We start from the raw sequence: 13,493 nt of genomic DNA on the forward strand, positions 1-13,493 counted from the left end.
TTAATTCTTTGTAATGAACATGTATTTATCAATTATTAACATAAAATGACAAAATTATAATGTATCTCAGAATAGCACCTTATAATTTCAAAATAAAAATGCTGATATTGCATTGTTGAGAAACTAAGTTTAATAACTACATGCAGTCTATGAAAATTAATCTTCAATATTATAATTTATAATCGTACTAAACATAAAAATATTTTCAAAATATATACTTATTTATAAAATTTAAAATTCTTAACCAAATAATTAAATAAGAATATTTCTTTCAATTTAATGACTTGCACGAAAAATTATTATATTTCATAATGTGGTTATTTGTTGATTATGAACAACACGTTCAAATTATTTTATAGAGAACATAGTTTTACTATTTGATATTATGGACGAATTTTAATGAATATACAAGTGCTATAAGTAGAAGTACATATTATTCTACAATAAAATTAGAAATTTTTACAGATAGAATATATAACTTATACAAACATATATATATATACAGATAGCTTTTGCTTCAAGCATAAAAAATTGAATAGAGAATAAAAATGATAGTTTCTTAATATTACATATTGCCGAACAAGTATTTTCTGATGTTTTAAAATTATGTTTAAGGCTTGTCATCCACTTGGATAAAAGACAGTTTACATAAAGATATGATTTTTTCATGTCTTGAATACTTTTGATACCAAAGGTTTCATTAATGGTTGTCGATTTGGAGCACAGAAATCACATAAATAATTTTTTTTATCAAATACCAGTCCTTTAGTCTCCACGCAACCTAAAAATATAAATATAATGAGTTAGTAAGTTAACATTTTAAAAAGTTCCTTAAACGCTTCATTATATAACATTAAACATATGACGTCGAAGTATATATCATATTACTAAATTCTTATATCATATATATCATAGTCAACGAACTTTATTTAATAATGTATATTGCTTTTTTCCAGTATTTGGCAAAATTGGTTTAGAATATGTTGATTTTAGAATGAAATATTAAAAAAATATATATATTCTCAATATACTTTTATACTTAACTCCCAATATACTTTTAATTAATCTTATAATTATCTGCTATTTCATATGAATTAAAAAGATATGAATGAGTGTAGTTAGAAATGTATTAGTATTGTGAAATAAATTTCCCTCATGCATAATATAACTTAAAACTTTTATAAAAGAAAATTATAAATATTTCATATAATACAAAATATATACTTTATATGTAATATGTATTTGTATAAATATATTTATATAGATATTAATGAGGTGCAGATATAACATGCATATGATTAATTAATTTAATGCGATGCATTAATTACATTATAGAATTGTATGACAATTGGTATCAATACCTAAATGCAGATATTTATCACATGCGCTGCAATGCACTAGATTCGCCTCCAGGTCGAGTCTTGGGGCAGTATGACAGCGACTGCAGTGTGGGCAATAGCGACCCTTTCGCCATAGTCTTGTTAATTTATAAAGATCATGGTGTTAGTAAAATTGATTAAGTTATAATGTTATGATGCCTATTATAATAAACTACACAACTAAATATTTTTATCATAAATTACACTTTTATCCATGTATTAACTAAACTTACACACACTCACTTTATCAAAATGAAAGTAACTTTACAGATTGGTAAAATAGAAAAAAAAACAATTTATAAAAAGGTACAGTAATGTCACATTTTTTATATATTTATAATTAAATGAAAGGATGTGAATTTCATATGTGCATGCAGTTTTAGTTAGTAACTTATGGATGATATAAAATAAATAATATTAGAAAATGTTACAATTTGATGATATCATGTACAAAGATGAAAATGAAAATGTGTATATAGATTACAGTTTTTAAGTTCGTATACATCAATATTAATATATACATATATTTAACAAGGATTAAATTAGTAAAATGTAGTGATTGTAATAATTCACTAATATTCCATTCATATAGTTCAACAATTCATAAAAATATATTAAGCAATAAAATAAAAAAACACCCAAGTCTTAATTTTATCATAAATTATAATATGAAATAATCAAACATGTTTTATAGTTTGTAATGCCTATAAATAAAACATCCTATTTTAAATATGTAATATCATGGATATGAAGAATTAGTTACAATAATATGTATGAAAATTTACTGAGTATAGAAAAAAAATCATAAGAAACGTTAAGCACAAAAAGTTATGGATAATTTTTAATTTGCACAAAGAGATATTAATATTATTTACTTTTCATATCTATGATATATTTATGTATTATAATATAATTATACTAACTTTGAGCATGGAACACACAATGTGGAAACATAAACACGAGTATTTTTATCACCCTTCTTATATTCATGTTGCCATTGTGCCACACTGTTTCTATCAGAATTAGCACCTCCAGGTTCTTTTGAACCACAATTTGCACATACAGCACATTCTTGACAATGCCATCTTCCAACAGGTACTCGTCGAAGACCAACACAATATATGTGATATCTACACAAAATAATAACAATGTATTTTTTAAATTTTATGTATTTGAGTAAAATCTCACTCACTCTCTTTTTCACACACACATAGAGGAGAGAGAGAAAGAGAGAACTTACCCACGATCACACATATCACAAAATAACATTTTATCTTCATCTGCTGGATCATGACATTGTGCACATGTTTTACAGTCAGTACACTGCCAAGCATAAGATTGAATATGTGGAACCATATCTAATGTTAATTCTATACACGATGGATGAACTATAAGTAATATAACTGGTTATAAAATAAATCATTTTCATAATCTAACCAAGATGATAATTATAATTACCATTTCCATTACAAGTTCCACATTGTATTAATACTTCGTTTTTTCCGTGTTTATTTAACATTTTTAAGCACATTTTGCATTTTAATTTAGTTTCTTCTTTTTGGTTACTTATTTCCATATCTACATCGTCCATTGTTGATTGAGACCCTTCTGTATCTTGTGTTCCTTCACTGGAGGTGGAACTAAAAATTTAATAATTATAGTACTGAAATATAAAAATCGTTATAATTAAATCTAGAATTGTTATAATTTAAATCTTAATATTAACTAAATAGATTACATATAATTTTAATAATATTTAAAAGAAATACTTAATTTATAACAGATACCTTGAATCATCAGTTGAAGTATCACTATCACTATCACTTTGTGAACCTTCAGATTGACTATCAAACTTACGTTCATTTGGCCGCATAGGACCATACAAAACTGTATTAAGAGGATAATATCTCAATTCAGCAGGTGTATATTCACGATAATAGTCAGTATATTGACCTGGTATCAAAGCTACAGGATAATGACTTATCTTTCGATCTGTCTCAAGCTTATGATGTTTCTTTGGCACATGAATAGTGAAAGTCTGCAAATCTAAACTACACTTTCTGTTTTCTTTACGTGATTTATTTAAACTAATATTCCACGATAAAGCAGACTGTATTGCCATTTCTGCTAAATCTATTCTGTTCCTTTCAGCATTTGCTGCTGCTGTTAATTCTTTCTGCTTTTTGGAATGTTCTTTAACTTGTTTTTCTCGCATATGTTTTCGATACTCCTCATATTGATCAGGAAAATCACTACACATTACGTCTAATACTTCAGAACTGCAAACTGCTGTTAAACCTACACAATAAAATTATATATATATATATATATATATATATATAAAATATATATTTATATATATATATATAAAATTCAGTATATTATTATTATTATTATTATTATTATGAAATATTATAAATGATCAAGAAATAAAAATCCACATAGTAAGATGTAGATATATATATATATAATAACAATAAGTAAAAATAAATTTATCCACTCACCCATATCGCACATTGCTTCACTAACTAATCCATTTTCTCTTAAATAATTTCTTTCTTCCATATCAACCATTCTGCGTTTTAAATCTGGATATTTTCTTTTAAATGACTTCACTCCTAAATACTGTGATATTTGTTCTTGTATCATAAATGTTTCCCCTTTACGATCTAGAGGCCACTCATATTCTGCTATTTTGTCAACAGTAAAGGGACCTTCATCAGGGTCAAAATTTATTTCCATTCTTCGATTTTTTACTTTTACTTTCTCCGATTCAGTAGTCGCAGTACTAAGTACACTTCCCTGAGATTCTTCATTGATTATTGTTTCAGATGCTAAAATATTATTTCTTGTTAAATGAAAACAATATTATACATATATCATAAAATTTACTATAAATTTATATGAATTTTCCAATTTAGCAACGATCAAAACACTTCAATTAATAGTTAAAAACTGTATTATATATAAATAACAGAATGTTAAAAAAATTATAACAATACTTTAATAAAATCTAGATTTTTCTAATAAAATCATTCAATGTAAGTATATTTAGCCTAACAAATTGTGAAATATATTATATATATAATCTTACTATTATAATACTTTAGTAATAATAACATAAATATTTATGTAATATATACTTTGTGTAAATGCACTGTTGTCACTATTTCACATTCAGATACTTGAGAGATCTTAGGACACAAGAAAAGACCTATTTTTAGATACCTTAGTTGGAGGTTTACCAATACATTTATGCTATGATTTAGCATGACAGTTTAATGTGTGATTTATTCTAATACTTTTACTATATGTATTTGATTAACATGAAATAATAATTATTTTACAAAATTAAATAAACATAATATCAGTGATTTTAAGTATAATATACTGGCAATTCCAACATTTTTAAAAATTAATGAAATGATTAGTTTCATATATATGTTAATCATAATTATTCTCCATGCATTATTCAATAACAAATTAATTAAAATGTATTGATACCTTGTGCTGATATATTTCTAGCTGGTGTTTGAGATCTTGAATTAGATTCTGCACTCATTCTTGTTTCTTCGTCAATAACTTGTAAAGAAGGCACTGGTTCATTTTTGGATGTAGCTTCTGTTTGTCTTTTTGATGTTGGTGTTAACCAATTAGGATGTCCTGGAGGTATAAGCATTTCCTTACTTTCATGTCCAGTAGATCTTGCATTTTCCACTGTTTTTTCAACAATTTTATCAGTAAGAGTCTTTTCTATAGTTTTCTGTTCTTTTTCAGGCATTATATTTGCCAATTCTCTTTCATTACCTTTACAGTCTAATAATGTTGATCCCATTGTTGACTTTGCTAACAATTTTTCTTCTTCGATACCAGATCCCATAACAGATTCTATTTGAGTATTAACATTAGAATCTAAAATTGTAGTTTTAGAAATATCCATTTGTTTTACACTATCTTTTCGAACTGTTAACAAAGATTGTTTTTCGATTTTACATATAGTGTTTACATTTTTTATATCTATAGGAGGTTGTTTAAGAGCTTTATATAATTCAGATGATTTTCTCAAGGATTGTTCTTGTTTTGAAGATTCATCTAAAGTGATTATAGCCATTGTAGAAGCTTCTATTGCATTCAAATCTTGTTCAACTCTGGACTTCTTACTAAGTGGAAGATCTGAATTGTCTAACTTCCTCTTTCCACGACCTAGAAAAAATTATTCACATATATATTATCATCTTCCTACAGAAATGTACAATGCTAACTTATATTAATGATGTACAAATACTTACCTCTACCACGTCCTCTTTTAGGTGGAGCATAACTTTTTTGATTTCTACATGTTCTTCTAGGTCTTTCATTTTCTCTATGTTCCAGCTGGACAACTTGTGATACTTCATCTAAAGCCAATGGATCTCGAGGTATCAATATTTGCGTTGAAGTATGTGTTAATGGTGGCAGCGGATTTCTACGTGGTCTACCTCGTTTTTTAGGCATTTTAACTTCTGGCATTCGAATTGCTGGTACTTCTTCTATTATCATAACATCTTGGCTAGAGTTTGAATTTTCATTAACAATTATTAATTCAGGTCTATGTTCAATTATTTCACAATCTGAACTAATTGGAGAACTAGTTACATTTTTACTTAACATATCTTTTAGCTTATCACTCATAGAAACATCCACTTGCTTGGATGGTCTTACGTGCGTAATACTAATTTCTTGGCTTATAACATTCATTTGTTGACGACTAATTAAACTTGTTTTTGGATCAAATAATAATTGTTTCTGATCTCTCGATATAACTGGTTGTATGGTAACTTCTGGTAGAATTTGTGACAACTGTGTTTCTAATTTTGATTTTTTCATCTCGATTGGTGATATTGTTATTTCTTTTCGCTTAGAAGATAATTCAATAGTATTCTCCATTTTTTTTCCTTGTATTTGTACTGGTTCAATAGTTAATTCAGAACGAGTACTTTGCATAATTGTTGAATGTCCAGTTTTAAGGATCTTCAATGATGAGTCTTTGTGCAATGCAGACTCTTTATATCTATGAGCAAAATTATGCGTTGTTTCTACAGTATCTTTAATTTTATGAATAGAATCTCCATGTGCTTCACAAGGTACAATTGTTGGATGTCCAGTTTTTGATAATTTTATTTTCATTTCTAATGGAGATTCAGTTTCTTTTCGTTTTTGTTGTTTCTCTTTTTTCTCAGAATCTGTTATTGAAGGAGCATCACTGGTTTTTGATGTTTTTATTTTTCCACATACAGAAGTATCACAATTTTTTTGATACTCTATATCCGATTTGTTAATATTTTTATTTGTATTATTATCCATTATTTCATTTTGTATTATAGAAGCATCTCCTGTTTTTGAAAGTTTAATCTTCATTCCAATTGGAGATTCTGTTCGCTTAGGTAAGTCTTGTAATGTTTCTTTGCACTTATGCTCATCTACTTGTTCTTGTTTATCAGGAGGAACTATTGATGCATCACCAGATTTTGAAAATTTTATTTTCATACCAATAGATTCTATCTTTTGAGATGCATCATGATTACTTTCATGTCGATCTATCAGTTCTGGTACACCTACAGATGTTTCTCCATATTTCATCATTTTAATTTTCATTCCACATGAAACCTCTGTGCCTTTTGTTGTATCTTGAGACATGTCTGTTTTTTCTTTTTGTTTAATTTCCTTCATGTCATCTGAAACTTCGGAATGTATAATAGATGCATCTCCACTTTTTGATAATTTTATTTTCATTCCAAAAGGAGATTCTGTTCGTTTTGGTATATCAGAAATATCTACTTTTTCTTTCATTTCTTCAGGATTATCTATGGAAATTATAGATGCCCCACCTTTCGTTTTTGATAATTTAATTTTCATTCCAATTGGAGAATCTGTGCGTTTGGGAATTTCTGGAGAGGCTTCCAGTCTTTCCTTTGATTTAGCTACTATGTCTTTTCCTTCATCTGTTGCATCAGGGGATACAATAGATACGTCTCCACTCTTTGATAATTTTAGTTTCATACCAATTGGAGATTCAGTTCTTTTTGGTGGATCAGTAGTAATTTCTACTTTTTCCTTTAATTTTGCATCTTTATGATCTTCACATATTTCTTGTTTTTCTGGTTGTACAATGGACGCATCTCCAGTTTTTAAAAGTTTAATTTTCATTCCTATGGGAGAATCTGTTCTTTTTGGACTTCCCTGTGTAACATCTAGTTTTTCTTTATATTTTGTTGTGATATCTTTTGAATCTTGTTGTACAATGGAAGCATCACCAGTTTTTGATAATTTGATTTTCATTCCTAATGGAGATTCTGTTCTTTTATTTTCTTCAAATTTATGCTTTATTTCCTTTAAATCATCCATAGATTCGTATTTTTCCGTTGATAAAATTGAAGCATCTCCTGTTTTTGATAACTTTATTTTCATGCCAATAGGAGATAATGATGCTGCACTTTCTGTATGCCATTGGTTTACATCTTCAACATTTTCATTTGATATTATAGAAGGATGTCCACCTTTTGAAAGTTTTAATTTAATTTTCCCTAATTTTTGACCCGGACTATCTTCCGGATTTGGTGAATTAGTTGCCGATCGAATTTTTGGACTTTTAGGCGATCTCGGTTCAGCACATTCTGCAATTGCAGATTTAACAATCTTTAATATTATTCTTGGAGATCCAACATTTTCAAAATCATGTTTTTCTATTTCCTTTTTAGGTGTATCTACAATTTTGGATTCTCTGTTATCGATCGATTTCGGTGATTCTAACATTTTTTGGTATACAGACATTTTTGCATCTTTTGGTATTAGAAGACTATCTTTTGTATTTGTTAATGTTTCACACATTTTTGTTATGTCTGAAGTAGGAATTTCTATTTTTGGTGGTTCTTTCAAACGTTCTTCCAAAATTGAAACTTTAGGAATAGATTCAGCTATTATTGCCATTCTATCTGATATCGTAGGATTTACAGAACTTGTACTGGGTACATTTGAATTATATAATATTTGCTCATTAGACACTTTCTCTGTAGTTGTGTTAAAATAAGCAGTAATCGTTGAAGGAACACTTTCTATTATTTCTTTATTTTCTTTCAATTTATTTTCTTCGACACAAGATATAGAAGTATTTACTTTAATTTGTTCAGCAAGTTTCCGTTCATTTTCCAATTTTGCTGCTTCTGATATAATCTCAGCTTCAGATATAGAAATCGAATCAGAAGTAATTCCTTGCAATTCAACTACCAATTCAGAAGTATCATTGCAAATATCTTCATCCTGTACAAAAATATTCGTATTTGTTTGCTTTGATATATCATTAACAACATTTTCTACCATTTTTGGAGAAAGGACCAAAGAAGAATCTACTGCTTGCTCTTCTGATTCTTGTAAAAATTTTACAGCAGATTCTAATTCTGAAATATCAGGAGTGGCCTGATTGCTGTCTATATCAAGAGAAGTCTCATTCAGATGTTCATTTTGATTTGTATTTTCTAATTTAGAAGTTTCTTTTTCTATATTTTCTACAGACTCAAGTGGATTCCCGACAAAATCGACATCTAGATCATTACCTTGTAAAGAATTATCTACATCCAGCTGTTTTTGTAAATTTACGTCATCTGAATTTTTAGTTAGAGACATAGTTATTATGTCATCATTGATTTTCAATAATTCTTTTGGTTTACATACTATATTCATTTCAATTTTATCTTGATCATTAACTTCAATGTTTACTTTACCAGTTGTTTCTTCCAATGATACATCATTTCTATCTGTTAAGCAATTATTAATAACATGTTCTATATAATCTGGATTTTCAGGTATAGATGATACATCTTCAGATTGCTGAAGAAAGAGTGCCATATCTACATCTTTATCTATTGTTTCTACTTGTTCTTGTACTTCTTCTATTTTTGCATTTTTTATTGTTGCTTCGTCACTTTCAGGTATTAAGTCAAGATCTAATAATTCTTCTAGTGAGTCTAAATTTGGTGCTTCTATTGGATCTTCTATTTCTTTATGCAGCATATCAGATGACACTTCAGGTAATTTTTGAACTAATTCTTTATCTTCATTTCCCACTGTTGTCAATTCCACAGATTGTTGAAGACCATCCTCACTTTCATTTCTTGTATTATTTTCTGGACTTAAAAGATGTTTAAGATCAGTTACATTTGTCACATTATCTAAAATACTTTCCATGATGTCTTGAGTATTTTGACATTGTTCTTCTGAAAACATATCTGTCATTTTAGGTGTGTCTTCAAGAATATTTATCAGATTATTTTCTGAAATAGAACTTTTTATACTGTCTTCTATATCTGCTTTTTCCATTAATAAAACAGAGTCTTCTGATAAAATAGGAATAGTATCATTAGTTGTACATACCAATATTTCTAAATTTTCATTCTTCTTTTCTTTTTGCAATATATTTTGAAAATTAGTATTTGTGTTCTCAAAAGAAGCAGATACATTTATTTCTAGTATGTCATTTGGTTCTTGATTGATTTCTTTTACATCCTCTTTTGTAATATTTTCAATACTAGATGTACATGCTGTAATAGATAAATCTATTTTCTCAACGTCTGTAATTACATCCATTTCCTTTTCCAAGATTTTTTTAGTTTGATCTATCTGATCTTCATTAGTAACTTCATCCAAATTTTCCTTTTTATCAACTATATCATCATTATTTTTCATAATTTCATCATGTGTTATGTCATCTATGTTTCCAATATTTTCTATGTCACATTTCTGTTCACTTGTTTCACACATTATTTTATCCTCAATTATTTTATTTTCCTCCAGAGGAAAGGATAATGTCTTATTATCATCTAATAATTTTGGAGAATCCATATCTTCTTTTTTACTTGTCTCTTGTATTATTTTTTCTTTTATTATTTTGTTTTCTTCCAGAGAAAAGGATGTCTTAGTATCATCTAATAATTTCGGAGAAATTACATCTTTGTCTATGTCTTCTACAAATGTACATGTTTTCTGAATATGCTGTTTTTCTTCTTTTATCTCATGAATTTTAGTTTCTATTTTACTTAATTGTTCAGAATTACTGTTTTTATTGTTATTTTCTATTAATGATACTTCATCAATTTGTTTTATAGGTACTTGAAATTGCTTCATACTCATATCATTTTTATCATTTATTTTACTTGTGTCTTGTAATGTTTTAATTGTGCTTTTATTAAAATCAGAAATTACATCAGTTTTATTATCAAGTTCCTCAATTTCCATTTGCATTGATTCTGTAGATTTATTTGAAATGGTAATATCTTTAAAACAGTCTTCTTTTTCTACTTGAGATACACAAGTTTCCAATAATTCCGAATTATTAGGAAGTATAGGATCACTCTTTGACTTAAATTCAGAAACATTCAATTTTACCATATCAGGTTCTGTAGTATCTGGAATTGAAGATTTATTATTATCTGAAAAATAACAACTTTTGGCCAATGAATTTTCTATAATATTATCAGAAGAAGTGCAACTAGATTCAGCTAGATTTTCTATAGAATTAGAATTAATATTGTTATTAGAAATATTTTTTTCTGAATTAACAGTTGATGTTAATATATTTGTTGTATTTAACTCTGTACATGTTGAATCAAGAGTATCAGTATTAATAGATATTATTTTTTGATTAGTCAAATTAAAAGTCGTACATAATTCTGTTGGATGTTCTTCATTATTTGATTCTTCTATTGTTTCTAATTTATCTGTTTGTGATTGTATTATTACGTCAGATTGAAAATCTTCCTTTTTATTCATACTATCATTATCTGAAGTAGTTATATTTATTACTTCTGTACAATTCAGATTTCCAGTTTCAGATGTATTACAAATTTCGTTCTGTTCTCTAAAATGATCAACTGTTTCAATAGGGCTGATTTGTTTAGTTTTACATTCTTCTAATTTCTTATTTTCTGTGTTAGATTCAATTTCTAATGCTTGCATATCTATACATTTATTATTAGATTTTGAACATGTTTCTTCTAACTGATTATTTATTTCACTTTTTTCTTCCATTTCAATTTTTTCATTCGTAACAATAGTATCTGTTACACATATTGTTTCTAATTTCTCTTTATGTTCAGATAAATATTGCATTTCTTCACACATACGTTTATTTTCTTTGTTATCAAATACCGGTTGTATTTCCTGTAGTGTTTCTTTTATTGTATTTGATTCAAAATCTGTATCTTTTATATTATGTAACTCCTCTGCATCATATTTTTTGACTGTAAGGTTTGTATCTTGTTTGTCTTCTTTATTTTTTTCTTCTAGATTATGTATAGAGATAACTTCCGTATTTTTATTGTTGTTAACGCTTAATGTTTCTTCTACAATATTGAAGTCTTCTGATAGATTTTTATGTTGCAAGGAATCTTTTAAGTTCTCTTTATTAGATATTAGATTTTCACCTGTAATATTTATGTTATCTATAATCTGTTTTTCATTATTTAGAGTATTTGAACTATCTTCTTCTTTTACATGAAATGTCAAAGAAATATCAGTGAAGGTTAGTGGTAATCCTTCCTTCCTTAAATCGGTTTCAATTGAATTTGTTTCTTGTGAATCCTCTGATATATATGCTTCACCAATAAGTTGTAAACTTTCACTAATACCTTCCACGCTAACTAATGTATCTACGTCATGTTTTATATTATAATTTTTAGCATGGTCATTATTTATGTTTTCTTTTGAAACTGCATTAGATTTTTCTATTGCAGTAGTTTGGGAGAAAACCTCATCTATAGTAGATTCCAGTGAAGCATCTGCATTTGGATAAGAACTTTGCTTGATATAAGATTCGTCATGGCATCTTGTTTCATGTTCCAAATGTACTTCTATAAAAGAATATCTTGATTGTAAATATAGTTATTATAATAAAAATAATTTGATTATTTAAGAAAATTTACCTTCGGAGGATATTGTACATACGTTGCTCAAGGATGCTGGATCAGAGTCAGTCTCCAAATTAGTATTAGTATTTATACAACTATCTGAATCAGGATTTTCAGATATATTTTTATGTTTACTAATTTGTGACTGTAATATAGTATTATCATTATCAAAAATATTTATATTAGAAACATTTATAGAGTCTTCTATCATTTGCTGTTCCTTTTCAATAATAATTCTTTCATCGCCAAACTCTTTGTTTTTATTACAAATAATACTCTGATTATCTACCATATCTTTATTCTGAGTATTAGACTTTATGTTCATTTGGTTATTCTCTACTTTTGAATCAGTGATTATTTGTGAAAGAGCAGCTATTTCACTTTCTAATGTAGAGTCACCAACAGGATCTGATTGAACACCAATAATGTCATTTATATCCATAATACTTAATGCTTCTGTATCATAAGTTTCTGAATCACTATCGATGCAGTATGGCGCATAACGGTCTGGAGAATCTTCTTTTTTAGATTGTTCTTTTTTCTGTTCCTTATTCTTATCTTTTGAGCCAAATAGGCCCATCTTAGAACTTTCAGACATTGTTTGGAGGCCTAACACAGAGTACAATATGCCTGCTGTGAAACATCAATGCCTTTATTGTATTTGTTCCTACATATATTATATATGTATTCACTTAAACACATACACATATCATACACATACACATATACATTAAATATACAATGTCAACGAGACATGTATTATTTTTATAATATATTAACTACTTATGGATCTATATTAATAATGTCTTCGTCATTTTTTTAAACGTATGTTATTCATTTAATTATTATCACTGATATAAGTAAGCATAACCAATCTTTTTTGTCGCATAACTATTGATTTTCAACTGGATAAATTACGAACTTTCAATTGGATAAATATATGAAATACTATGCCATAGAATATTTCGAAAGAATACTTATATATCTAAACTTGTAAGCTTATTGAATAAATACAAATTCCTTTGGTTTCTTAAGTTTCTTGTATATATTATATTTAATCAACACTTGATCAACCGACGCTTTGATGCATAATCCAACAAACCAGCCAAATCAGGGCCGCCAAGTTCACTGTGAAGACAAAGCGAAAAAGCGCCTCTACAAAACAGTAAGGTACTAA

General features: G+C 27.4%; 1 protein-coding gene across 3 annotated transcripts; it reads right to left on the minus strand.

Moving 5' to 3' along the window:
* Positions 1-376: 376 nt before the first annotated feature.
* Positions 377-13,438, minus strand: LOC122627038. 3 transcript variants are annotated; one of them, XM_043807790.1, is made up of 11 exons: positions 12,332-13,438; positions 5,669-12,259; positions 5,187-5,582; positions 4,884-5,096; positions 3,884-4,213; positions 3,167-3,677; positions 2,838-3,019; positions 2,620-2,767; positions 2,303-2,509; positions 1,362-1,477; positions 377-781 (listed from the first exon to the last, which is right to left on the minus strand). In XM_043807790.1, the coding sequence occupies exons 1-11, from the start codon at positions 12,912-12,914 to the stop codon at positions 666-668; spliced, it is 9,393 nt and encodes a 3,130-aa protein (XP_043663725.1). In that variant the 5' UTR covers positions 12,915-13,438; the 3' UTR covers positions 377-665. The 3 variants fall into 3 exon arrangements, with proteins under 3 accessions (XP_043663725.1, XP_043663724.1, XP_043663726.1); XM_043807789.1 differs by having other exon boundaries at positions 4,884-5,582; XM_043807791.1 differs by lacking the exon at positions 1,362-1,477 and having other exon boundaries at positions 4,884-5,582.
* Between the last annotated feature and the right edge of the window lie 55 nt (positions 13,439-13,493).

Source organism: Vespula pensylvanica, chromosome 2, assembly GCF_014466175.1.
Source record: "Vespula pensylvanica isolate Volc-1 chromosome 2, ASM1446617v1, whole genome shotgun sequence".
Classification (NCBI taxonomy): domain Eukaryota; kingdom Metazoa; phylum Arthropoda; class Insecta; order Hymenoptera; family Vespidae; genus Vespula; species Vespula pensylvanica.

Excerpts from the sequence above, each read along its gene's own strand:
- LOC122627038 (XM_043807789.1), bottom strand. The coding sequence starts at position 12,914 with ATGTCTGAAAGTTCTAAGATGGGCCTATTTGGCTCAAAAGATAAGAAT. Across the intron at positions 3,678-3,883 it reads TGAAGCAATGTGCGATATGG|GTTTAACAGCAGTTTGCAGT; the intron begins GTGAGTGGATAA and ends TTTATTGTGTAG. Across the intron at positions 2,510-2,619 it reads TGTGATATGTGTGATCGTGG|ATATCACATATATTGTGTTG; the intron begins GTAAGTTCTCTC and ends TATTTTGTGTAG.